The sequence below is a fragment of the Dryas octopetala genome, chromosome 5 (assembly GCF_963921425.1).
Source record: "Dryas octopetala chromosome 5, drDryOcto1.1, whole genome shotgun sequence".
Lineage (NCBI taxonomy): Eukaryota > Viridiplantae > Streptophyta > Magnoliopsida > Rosales > Rosaceae > Dryas > Dryas octopetala.
Genome location: NC_141370.1, coordinates 8426137 through 8439803, shown reverse-complemented (window position 1 = coordinate 8439803; position 13667 = coordinate 8426137). Strand labels below are relative to the sequence as shown.

Sequence of the window (13667 nt, the reverse complement as noted above, 5' to 3'; positions counted from 1 at the left end):
CTCCAGATGTAGGAGCCAAGAGCGGCTCGAGTTGTGATGTTGGAGGTAAATCAGACATGATAACAAGAAAAATAATAAGAGAGATAGATTGCAACGATGGCTGCAACTCAATCTGATAACCACAAAGTTGTCGATGCCGTAGATATATATGACTCTGGTTTGCAAGAACAAACCCCAAGAACAGCAGTAACAACACAAGCATAGCAGCAACAACGCCGCAGCGGTAACGGGATCCGAAGACCACGCTCTGATACCAACTCAAATAAGGTTAGGTTTTTGAGTATGGAGGCAGAAAAAGTCAATCTTATTCTTCTCTATTGGAGGTATATATACTGATACATTTATACAGAGCCTTTAATTACAATTCCTACAATTAAGGAAATCCTATACTTAAAAGGAAATATAACTAATTGCACGAGACTCACGCTAACAAAATATCTATTGATTCTTTATTACCTAGGATGAGCTGTAGGTACGCTTCTCACCCAATTACATAAGCCACAAGGTCGTCGGTCACGCAAGCCAAAAAAAGACAATGTCTTTTGTTTATTGTCTAAATCTGTGATAGAGAGAGAGAGAGAGAGAGAGTGTGTGTGTGGTGCTTGCTGTAAACTATTCAGGCTATCACATTCTTCATTTCATATGCTCTTGTACAATACAGATACAGATTCCAACACTCTAAAGAACTGGTGCTTGATATAAGTATCTGTAATATGTTTATACAAATTCAATGTACACGAGTTGATTCTAAGTTGTCTTTTTCAGATCCAGATTTTTTTTTTTGAATTGATAAAAGTACTCAGAATATCAAGTTTGTGTAAAGGTTGACAATTTTATTGGCAGAGAGAGAGAGAGAAAGAGAGAGTGAAAGGGAGGGGTGGGGTGGTTGCCGAAGCTGGACATAGACAGAGAAATGGAGAGAGAGAGAGAGAGAGAGAGAGACAGAGAGAGAGAGAGAGGTGGTCAGGGTAAGAGGGGGAGGGGGAGGCGTAGGGGTGGGGGTGGGGTCTGTGTTGTTCAAATGGGTTGGGTGAGGTGTTTATTGTTTGAATGGATTGGGTGAGGGTGTGTAAGAGAAATTTGGTAAGATTAATTAAGTTGTGGTATTTTGATAATTTGGAGGGGTGTGTATATGAGAAATTTTAATTGTAGAATGAGTGTGGGGTTGTGAAGTAAGAAAAAGTGAAAAAATAGTGTGCAAAAAGAAGAAAAAAAAAAAGGTGTGCAAATCGTAGCACTCTTTCAATATTGCAAAAGAAATGCTACTAAATTAATAGTTACTTAAATTTTTTTTAATCGAATGAAAGAGTTTTTTTTTTTTTTTGAGTTAGAAAGAGAGGGGATTGAACTTGAGTATATTGTGGGTAATTCTACGGCCATTCCAATTGGGCTATCCAACAACTGCGAATGAAAAGGTTTGTTTAAGTGTGATAACTGAATAAAAAATATATATAAATGATTAGACAACAAAAGAAAAAACAAAAAGAGAAATCAATTTTCACCTTACATATAATGGATAATCACTTTTCAGCCACCACCTAGTATAGTCAAGTGTCTCGAATAAAGTCTTTAAAGTTCTCAAGGTCATTTTTCTTAGGCTTATTTATTATTTCACCACTTGAAACTAATTTTAATTCTCACTTTTCTCTCTAAGGTTTATTTTGTATTACATTATTCTCTGAAACTAATTTTTGTGTATAACTTTGCCTACTTCCTATTTTTACAAATTTTAGAAATTAATTAAAAATACCTCCGAACTCAGAAAAATACATAGAAAATTCTTACGGACTCGTCTTAATTGACTAGTACTAATTTATTATGGGGTCAAATTACCAATTTTTCATCCGAGTGTTTCCAAAAAATTAAAATATTCTAGACTCTTTGAAAATTCATAGGATAATCTCCCGAACTCCAAAAAATACGAGATTTGTACCGTTGGTCTTCTAAACAATAACACTACCTTTCTTGTAAACATTTGCTGCCCAAAAGACCTCTCAGTTTTAGAGGAAAATAAATTTCCCTCTATAAAATATATTCTAGAAAAATTCTAGAATTTTCATAAAGTCTCGGAAAAATTCTCTAAATCAGGTTTTTGGTAATTTTCAAAATATTTTTGAGAATTCATCCGAGACTTTACCGAAAGTTTAGAATTTTTATAGAGGAAAATTTATTTTAACTTTCTAGAAATAAATTTGGACTTCTCAAATTTTCTAGAAACCCTCATAGGGAAAATTGGTAATTTGACCCCATAGTAAATTAGAATTAGTCAAGACAAATCTGTAGAAATTTTCCGTGTATTTTTCTGAGTCTGGATATATTTTTAATTAATTTTCAAAGTTTGTAAAAATAAGAAAATGGGCAAAATGATACATAAAAATTTGTTTTAAGGGGTAATGTGATACAAAATAAACCTTAGAGTGAAAAGTGAGAATTAAAATTACTTTCAGGGACAAACTAGTAAATAAGCCTTTTTCTTAATACATGTGCTATCAGGGACAATACTTTAATTTACAAGCTAAACCTACAAGGTTGTTGCCTTGTACTCACCAAACCTTATATGGTAACAGAAACTGTAGTATCTCTCTCTCTCTCTCTGGTTTCATCCTTGAAATTTCTCTCTCCCTCTCTTTGGTTTCATCCTTGAAGTTTCTATCCATTGTACACCTTTTGGACGTGCAATTTTGCCAACATTTAAGATTATAATTTTTTTGCTGCGTTGTTTGGAATTGCTGCAGTTAACTTGCTATTGCTTTGATTGCAAAAGATGGCTTCTCTGGACTATTGTCCTATTTCTAGAATCTTACTTCAAGATTCTGATCTTTTAAGGTTAAATTATGGCACTTCAAGACGTATATATGCAGAGAAGATATTGCTCTTCCATTTATTGTTACTCCAACCGGCTCACCTATATTCTAGCTAAATTTGTGCAAAAAAAAAGTTGAAAATCTATTTTAGTTAACTGCTTTTAAAATCTTACTTTAACAATGTTCTCTATTTTAGCTAACGTTAATATTTTATTATTTTTAAAAGTTAGATATTATGGCTCATGACTCATGAGAAATAAATTTATACTGTTGTATTTAAAGAATTCAAAAATTATTCTCATTATGTTGTTTTTGCTATAGCTATTTTCTCTCTCCTCTCATCCAAATTTAACTAATAAAAAAACAAATCCTAAATTAGCTAACTAGATAACTAATATGTTAGAGAATGAATTTGAGATATAACTAGCTAATATAGATAGGGAGGAGAAAATAACTAAACTGTTGGAAATGATCTTATTGAACTAAGACATAATGCATGTGTCTAAGAACTAACTGGTTATCCAATTTTCAGGAATTTCTTCTAATATTCTGTGCTAGTCTGGGCGATAGTGTATAACTATTCATTGCTGCCTCTTTTTTGGTAAACTGGAGGGCCTAAGCAGGGAGAAATTATTATGTATAACCGATACACTGCCACGTGGTATAACCAGTCTATGTGTTATAATATGGGTGGATGCTATTAATACTATATCCTACTCATATAAACACATAGTCTAATAATACCCTTACACGTTGGATTGGTTATACTACATGACGGTATATCGTTTATACCCTATAATTTTTCCTATGCAGGCCTATTTCTGAGATTTTAGGGCCCTGTGCAAAAGTTAAAAATGGGACCCTTTTGATTATAATATGGATGTACAAAAATGAAAATAAATCTCTATTTTGAATTTAAATTATATATGAAGAACTTCTGCATTTTTAATGTTTTTTTATTGAAATTTTTAATGTTACTAATAGACTTATATATGCTCATATAAGTCTAACTTTTATTGGATCATCTAGCTTCCATTTCCTTAAAAATTTGTATATAAATTTGAATTGTTTGAAAATGGTGGCCCTGCATTAATACCCATTTTGCTCAAAAACTTGAGAGACTTCTGTTGATACCCATTTTGTGTCATATTGAGCCCTAGAAAATATTGGGGCTTAGACTGTATAGGGTCTTATTGTTTGTATCAAATTTAGGCTTTAGATGTGTTAAAGCTTATTAGGGTATTTGTAAAGGTAAGAGTCTTATCATCTATTAAAAATAAGGTCCTCTACCTCTCTATTGAGGAGAGAATGATAGCGCCTCCTCTAGGGTTCTGATATTTCTCTGTACTCTTCAATTATTCATAGTGAAACCCTAATTAAAACCAAGTGGACGTAGCCTGGATCTAATTGGAATCAGGTGAACCACTATAATTCTTGTGTTTGCTTGTATGATCGTAGTTTTATGCTTTGATTGTTGTCATTAATAACTTGACGAAATTTGTGCATCAACATATCATCTAGCTTTCATTCCCTTAAAAATTTGTATATAAATTTGAATTGTTTGAAAATGGTGGCCCTGCATTAATTCATACCTCACACCTCAGCTCTTCCTCTATACCGAAAAAGGCATTCTTATCTCTGTTTCTCCTTTTTCTTCCACCCCTCTCTTTCCTTCATATATACAGTCATCCCTACTAAATATACTATAAAGAAACAGGTTAGAACTACTTACCTCTAAAGAATGTGATGAAAAGAGAGAATATATATATAACACTGAAAATTTGTTCCACTAGCGTTACAAGATTGATATATGATAAGTGTTTTTCTACAATTTTGCTGTTGGGGAATCCAATACCGGCTTTGATTAGGGATTTCACATTCTCCTCGAAGTAAACCGACAACACTTCCACTTGAAGATCGATAAGGTTTTCAAGCTTTGGAGATTAATAAAAAGAGACATCTTAATAAATGCATTACGTGATTATATGACACTAAAAGCAAGTAGATTTTTCTTTTTGTTCTAACAAAACCAATTACATGGAACAGCAAAGTACCAAACCAACCCAGCCCCTAACAGCACTAAGGCCCTGTTTGGGATTGCGGTGGAGGACTCAAAAGCTGCTGTGAATGACAATTCTCAATTACCTACAGCAGTTTTGGTGTTTGGTAAAAAAATTAAAAATTATTTTTTCCCACAATTCTCAACTTCCCACAACAAAAACAGAAAAGCATGTTTCTAGGTGCTTTTGAAAGCTACACTGAATCACAGCAACAATGAATATTTTATTTTACCCATAACACCCTCATTAATTTCTATAATTTTTATTTGTTTATTTTTAATTAAAAAATATGTCCATTGTTAGTTATATTTTATATTGCGATAATTAATTATGATATTTTATTTGAACGATTAAAATTATAATATACTTAAAAAAAATAATAGGCATACTTATTTAATAATGTTGTTCTTAGAAAAATTAATGCTAATAAAAATTTGTAGCAAAAAAAATTCAAAAACAAGTAAAAAAAAATTTTATTTTTACCAAACAAATAAGTGAAAGACACTTTCAACATCATGTCCATTTTAGTAATTATACACAGTCACAATACTTTTACATTAATATTTACCAAACACTTTGATACTATTTTTTGCACTTACAACACTTTTGAAAACATAGTTTACCAAACACTCAACTGCTTTATTTTATAGCTGAGTTTACTTCACAGCTGTTTTATTTTACAGCTATTTTTCCTCACAGCAATACTAAACTGGCCATAAGTATCTTTGAAATTTTGCGCCATAGACCCAAACCCAATAGACCCTCCCCACCCAGAAAACTCAATATTTACCCAAACAATTTACTATTTTTCATAAATCCATCAAGAAACTTATCATAATCCCATTTTTTTATTTTCAAAACCAGAAACGCATAATTCATTCTTTAAGACACAAAACGAAAACTAAATATTTACCCAAACAACAATTTTGCCCCCTTCACTGCTCTTCATCAAACTATCAAGAAACTCAACATAAATCCAATTTTGACTTTCAAAATTAAAAATGCACAATTCATTCTTTGAGACAAAAATTGAAAAATTGTAACCTTCCCTTGTGAAATTGCACAAAAATTGTAACCTTCCCTCGTGGTTGAAAAATACAGAACTAGAGATTGGAGGCGAATTGCAAACTTCTTCGGAAAACCCAATGAGGAATTTCAATCACAGTTGTGGGACACAGGAAGGGTACACTGCAATTTCTTTCCTAATTCACTACGTTTAAAGCAGAGCTAATGGTATTCTTGGCTGATATATGACCCAATTTACATATCAATATTCCTTACCGAAATAACACAAAGAAGAAATGACTAGTGCAAGAAAACAATATTGATTGTTAGTCAACTGTATCAAAGAAATAAATTTTAATCAAATCAAAGTTATTAGTTTCCTCCAATATCTTAATTAAAGTTTAAATGCATATTATATTTATGATGTGTTATATTACTTTGTTGATCCATTTTCAACCGAGTATCATCTATTTAATGCATCTCTTCATATAATAAGCACATATTTCATAAGATTCACGTGAAGAATACCCAACCCATTAATTATGAAAGGCTAGTTCGCCATGTTAATGTATATAGATGAGAGAATATAATCTCCTATCTATTTAGCTATAAACCCATTAAACCTCCAATGGACATAAATTTATTTAAGAAAAGAGAAAAAGAATTCAACCAAAAAAAGAAAGAGAAAAAGACAATTGTACTCTTAAATAGGAAAAATTATTGAATATAACCGATATACCGCGATGTGGTGTAACCAATCCAATATTAGAGAGTATTATTGGATTGTTTGAAAATGGTGGCCCTGCATTAATTCATACCTCACACCTCAGTTCTTCCTCGATCTATATGAAAAAGGAATGACTTATCTCTGTTTCTCTTTTTTCTTCCACCCCACTCTTTTCTTCATGCATTCATCTCTACTAAATATACTATAAATAAACAGGTTAGAACATACTTACCTCTAAAGAATGTGATGAAAACAGAGAGAATATATATAATACTGAAAACTTGTACAACAAGCGCAATACATGATTGATAAATGATGAGTGTTAATTCGTTTTTCTGTATTCTCGCCCTTGCGGAATCGAATTAACGTACAATGTGGAATTCTCTATTCGTAAAGGAATTTGAGTGAACGTTTGAATATTGCACAAGCATACTTTAATTGTTAAGTGTCCATATAATCTTGGCAAAAAATAAAAGTGTCCAAATAATGAACTGTCCTGATGAAAATTCTCTGTTTTGCAATGTAAAATGTGGAATTAATTTGTATGAAATTTGAGAAACCATTAAAATGCTGATCGATGCTCAAATCCACACATATTATGCGTGAATTCTACGTTTTATATTTCACAACAGAGAATTATTTATTAATTTAAATGAGTAATACTAAAGTAACAAACTATCTTTTTAAAAAGGACTAGTTGATGATATTATGTCACGAATTGATGATGTGTCTATTAATAACTGACCATAATAGTTGATGTAACAACTAATAAGTGATGCACTTGCCACATAATATGATTAGATTATATAATTCCAAAATGTGATGGCTTGAACATTAAATATTTTCATGATAAAGGAGGGGGGATGATCTTGGATATATAACTCTCAATTATATAGCGCATTACATTTTGCCATGCAGTTAAATTGTTATATAGCTGAAACAAAAAAATGTTATATAGCGCATTAACAATTCAAGTAAATTATAAATATAACAATTTCTTTTTGAAGAAAAAAAATTGTTATATTTAATTGAATTGATGGGTGACCTGCCATTACAGCAATACAAATTTTCTTATTCAAATTGACAATATTCCAGAATGAAAATATTAATTTTGAATGTTGAAACATAATCCTTTAAGCTATTAAGTAAAGCAATATGCACCATGTACGTGGTGGTTGGACTGTCTAGCTTGTGGATCAATGCTACTGTTTTATGCCTGGAAAACAAAATTTTGCATCTTTAATGGACAATTATAAACAAATTAAATAAGAAAGATAAAAAATCGAATAGATGTTATAAGAATATCTCCAAGTCTTATCTGTGTTTGAATAATAATAATAATAAAAAAAAGTCTTATCTGTGTTCTGGGTTTGGGCCCATTGGTTGGACTTGCTGCAGTACTGGACAGATACAAAGGTCCATGACGATATCCAAATTGGTTATTTTATATTTGTTATTTTTGTTCTTAACCCAAATATTACCAAGTGTGTTTATAAATAAAGATCGAGTACTATTCAGAATCCCAAATTTGTATTCTAATTATGTGTGGCAATGTCTCGTAGATCTATATCAGAGCTCATTCTAAACTCACCTATATACAAGAAGTACACATATACACTGCTACATTATTTAGGATCTAAATTTAAGATATAAATTTAGTATCCAAACATTATTCATAAGTAAATAAATACATCGAAATCTTTCAAAATGGTTTGGTCCATTGAATCTATTGTTGGAAAAAAATCTAGTTAAAAATATTGAATTCTATGTACCAGCAGGTTGACCAATGACCAGTATGGCCGCTAGTAATTTGGATTTGTTGGGCTTAATTAATTAACTATATAATATGCTTTGATAATGAACGTTCGGCTTATAATATAAACTATAAAGATTACATAGCCAGGCCAAAAAAAAAAAAAACTATAAAGATCACATAGAGATGAACATTTCTAGGGTAAATTTTACTCTATTTGTAGAAAGTTTCATGGAAAGTGTTGCTTATGCTAATCAGAGATTACTAAGAACAGATAACTTTTTGGTAAAAAGAAAAACTTGTATAAATATTCTAACGCACAATGATAAATAAGAGGAGGCACTCAAAAAAAAAAAGAACAAATCAGTTCATCTTTTAGTTTTCTTGTTGAGCGGTAGAACGCTAAAGGCAAGCGTTTGATGTAAAACTTCAAATGCTCGACTTGTACATGTCAATTACCATTATGGTATACAATTAGTCAAAAAAAAAATAGTCATTTAATTTGCATTTTTTTATTATTATTATTATTTTTACATGTTACTTGTGGAATGTTAATACACAACTACAAGAAATTGATACACTCAAATTTAAAGAAGAAAAAATATATAGAAATAAATAAATAAATAAAAAAAGATGATGACACACATGTTTGTCACGGATTAACATTTATAATTGGCGTTAGAACATGCAATAAGGAGCTTTATAATATCCCATAAGGAGCGTTTGAACATCCAATAATTAATGAGCGGAGTCTTTTTCAATTTTGGTACTTAAACTTTGAGTCTTGTCCAACTAAGTACCTAAACTATTATTTATCCTAATTTTATACCTAAACTTTTATCTTGTCCCAATTTAGTATATAAGGTGATTTTTTTTTAAGTAATACATCAAAATCAGGGGCATTTAAGTCAACATAGGATCGTGAATAGACCAAATTAATCCTAGATATAAGACATGTGTAACACACATGACCAAATTTTGTTAGTATTTTTTTAAAAAAGTCACATTGTATACCAATTTGGGACAAAATAAAAATTTAGGTATGAAATTTGGACAAATAATAATTTAGGTACCTAGTTGGGACGTCAAGACTCAAAGTTCAGATATCAAAATTGAAAAAAACCCTAAGGAGCATCTGAACGTCTAATAACGAGCGCTCAAACGTCCAAATCCAATAGGAGCATTGAATGCTGGTTTATAAAGTGGACTAAATTGATTTAATTATAACCTTGACAGGTTTATTTATCATTGGATAGTGTACAATGAGTATTTTGTATCATTAAGTGTATAAAGAAATAGAAGTATCCATTTTTACATTTTATGTTGGAGGAGCTTCTTAAGGGAATCCCTTTTACTAGGAATAAAATAGGATCCCATGCAGGCCCAAGCTTCAATGCAATTCAATGATTCGAACTATTTATTTATGAGGTTCTTATACATGGATTATTCTTTCAAAAATTAACTAAATTGAAAACCATTTTGTCATCTAACTATGATTGAATAAATAAATAAAAGGTCCATTGATTTTAACTACTAAATTTCAATAACTTTTTAATTTAGGTACCAAAATTAAATAATATTTTATATTAGGAACTAGTTGAAAAGTCAAACAAAATAATAAAGTAAAAGGTATTAGAATTTACAAATATTACATTACATGCCACTACAATAAAAAAAATAAAAAAAATATTACATCACAAATATTACATTAATTTATACTATATTGTATTAAAAAAAAATATTAATTCAGTCACAACTTAACTGTGACTGTCTTGGTAAATTGAAAGAGACAACTCACACTATTATACTACGTATTATTTTGAGTAAAAATATTGTTTTGACCTCTATTTATACTATATTGTAGTATAATTTCTCTAAAAAAAATTCAATCAAGTCACAACCTCACTGTGACTGTCTCACAACTTAGATGTGACTGTCGTTCAGTCACAATTAAATTTGAAGTTGTGAGTGTCGTATAGTCACAACTAAATGTGAAGTTGAGACTACATTAGCAAATTTTCAAGATAATATAAAAGCCTTAAGGGTAATTTTGTCAAAACCTTATAAATTTTAACTAAGAACCATCATATGTGGGCCAAAGGACAAAAATGTCAAATGAAAAAAGCTCAAATCAAAGGGGCCAACATATTTGTGACATAATCTAAAAAATTACATTTAAATTTAGTAGTTCAATTAAAATATTATATGATCTTCATACTATACTAAAAAATTATTAAGATTTGGTATTTAATCATAATTTTCTAATAAATAAACATAGTGTTTCCAATAAATACTGAAATAATTATGATGATAATTAAATGGTCAAATAAGTTTTGATTTTACAAATTTTTAGAAAATATGATATTTAGAATGTACATCTAAAAATTAGACAGGTTTAGATTATTGATTCATATATAGTGTGAGATAGCCCAAACAATGCAATTCATTTTACTTTTTACCAAAAGAGATTCGCTTAAGAAGCTCCTCCATTTTATGTGTTGATAGTATACTTATTTAAAGTTTCAAGTTTGTATCAAAGTGAGAATAAATAGAGGTTTGAAACGATTTTTGGCCAAAAAAGATTCACCTTCTAGTACTGTATTGCACCTAGTTTCAGGAATAGACTATTTTTATCTAGGATTTATTTTTTTTCCTTTTCATCAATGCCATACATGCACTTGTAAGCTTTTTAAGGAAGCCTTTTTTCTCTCACCGCGTTGTAAGTTTTATTGCTACCAATAGCAACCAACCCAAAGAAAAAAGTAAACAGCTATAAAAGCAAAACTAAACAACTACTCTATCACAACTAACTCCCAACCAAATCCTCATACAACACGGGACCTACACACGAAGGAGGAGAGGGAAAAGAACTGTTCCTCACAGCTTGCTTTCAAATTATGTCATAAATTAATATTTGGTAAATTTGGTTTTAGCGTTTTGTCTTGTATGAAGCAATTAGCCAATTAGCCAAATAGCCAATGTTTTGTCTTGGTTTTAGGTGGACAGCTAATCTCATTTTTGTTGAACTAACTAAAAAGGCTAATTCTCATCTTATATGAATTTGAATTCTCTCCTTGCTTTTAGTTTTCTTTGACTTCTACTTCAATTTTTTTTTGGAGGTATTGAAATTTGGAACTTCTCTATTAATTAAAAAAAACCACTAAAACCAATATTTTTTTTGAGATCGAATGCCCCGGCCATCAACATTAAGCTTAAAACAACCAGCCAAACCCACCGTACCATCCTTAGTATTAAAATTTATAAATACATTATGAATTTATAACCTTTAAACTTTTAATTGAGAAAGATCGACATAAATTAAAAACCATCTATAGACCGTATAGAGCATCAATTGGACTTGGTAAGAATTATCGATGAGGAAACACCCTACCAAGACAAATATATAAGACATAAAATTGGACCGTATGATCAATTAAGCCTGCCTAGAATCGCAAGGAAACACCCTACCAAGACAAATATATATGACATAAACTTCCAAAAGTCTCATTCAACGGTCTTCATAATTAAGAAAAAAATCTAAACCGATTATATTGCACTATATACACACACATCCGTAGCAAGGCTAGCTCTTTAACTTTTCTGTACTCTCTCTCTCTCTCTCTCTCTCTCTCTCTCTCTCTCTCTCTCTCTCACACACACACACACAGACATGGAAATCTCCTTGCAAATGAATACCAATATAGCAAAGATGGCACCAAGGCTAAACAAAGTGAAGTACTCGAAGCTAAAAGCTCATAATAATTATAAGCTTGAAACTACTATTTCATGTAGAGCAGCAGCAGATCATGGTGGGTTGGCAATGCACAAAAAAAAGTCCAACAACTTTTATGAGGTACTCTCTCTTGGTTCCGAGAATAATTTTCAAAATGTGGGCTTGCATGAGATAAAGAAGGCCTACAGAAGCATGGCTCGTCAATTCCACCCTGATATTTGCCCTACCTCAGCAAAAGAGGAGTCTACAAGAAAATTAATTGAGCTTCAAAAGGCATACGAAACACTTTCAGACCCAATTTTACGTCAAAAGTACGATTACCAGTTGGGTTTGGTCGACTCAAGACAGTTTGGGGTCGATGGGTGTTCCATGGATGAGGTAAAGATATCCATACATCGAAGGGAAGTGTGGGAAGAACAACTTTCTGGATTGCGTAAGAAGTCTCAAGTACGGATGAAAAATAAGAAACATGAGTCTATTTAGATTAACTTTTATTTTCTCTTTTGATGTAAGTCTTTTAATATTTTGTTTAGTTATATTATCATTTGTAATTATTGGAAAATTAAACAAAATTATGCAGCCTCATGAATTCCCTATTTAAGTTTTTCAGTTATGCATTTTTCTCATTTATATTTCTGTTATGTTTTTCCTCATTCATGTCTATGAATTGAGTTTTTAAGTTTTCAGTTATGGTTTTAATTAGGCTGAGGGAATGTTTATTTTTCATTAAAGTGTAAGGAAGTGGAAAGGGTCTTTAAAAGGCTTTAAATCTGTAACCTTGTAACAAGTTCAGTTGTGTGTGAGAAGTTGAATAAAAGTATTTTCTCCCAGTAAAATTGTTAAGAGTTAGCATCTTCTTTCTACATATTGGTATCAGAGCCTATATAGAAAGAAAAAAAGTGAGAGAGGAGTGTTGCCAAAGAGAAAGAAAAAGAAAAAGTGAGAGAGAGCAGTGTAGCTGAGATGGCAAATACCAACTCAAATGGTGGTTCAAATTTGCTTTCTCTTATTCCTCGTTTCAGTGGGGATAACTATGATTATTGGAGCAACAATGTGAAAGTGTTGTTGAAATCGCTAGGATTGTGGAGTTTTGTTGAAGACGGCTACGACCAGCCCGAAGATGAAGATGCCTTATCGCAGGCCCAGAAAAATGCATTGGAGGAGAATCGAAAAAAGGACAGCAAGGCACTTTTCAACATATACTCTCAGTTTCCTTCATCTCCAATTTTTCAAATTCTGAGAGTATTAAAGGTTATATTTCAAGAGTCACATCGGTGGTTAATCAAATGGCATCAAATGGAGAGATTTTAGAAGATGACAGAGTCGTTGAAAAAGTCCTAAGAAGCTTATTACCAAAGTTTGATTATATTGAAGCTGCCATTGAGGAATCCACAGATATCTCTACTCTCACTTTGGAAGACCTGCAAGGAAGATTAGAGGCCCATGAGATCAAAATCAATTTGAGGAATCCTTCCATTGCACAACCTGATCAAGTTCTTAAGTCCCAAGTTTCTCCTACGGGAGGCAATAGCAACCGTGGTCGTTGGTCTCATCAAAATAATTGGCGTGGAAGAGGAGGAAGAAG

At 31.4% G+C, this 13667-nt stretch overlaps 1 protein-coding gene across 1 annotated transcript; it reads left to right on the top strand.

The window, feature by feature from the left end:
- Window positions 1-12058: 12058 nt before the first annotated feature.
- Window positions 12059-12565, top strand: LOC147283994 (chaperone protein dnaJ 20, chloroplastic-like). The gene has a single exon (XM_086245634.1). The coding sequence runs from the start codon at window positions 12059-12061 to the stop codon at window positions 12563-12565; it is 507 nt and encodes a 168-aa protein (XP_086101760.1).
- The last annotated feature ends 1102 nt before the right edge of the window (window positions 12566-13667 follow it).

Coding starts and splice junctions, on each gene's coding strand:
- LOC147283994 (XM_086245634.1), top strand. CDS start 12,059: ATGGCACCAAGGCTAAACAAAGTGAAGTACTCGAAGCTAAAAGCTCAT.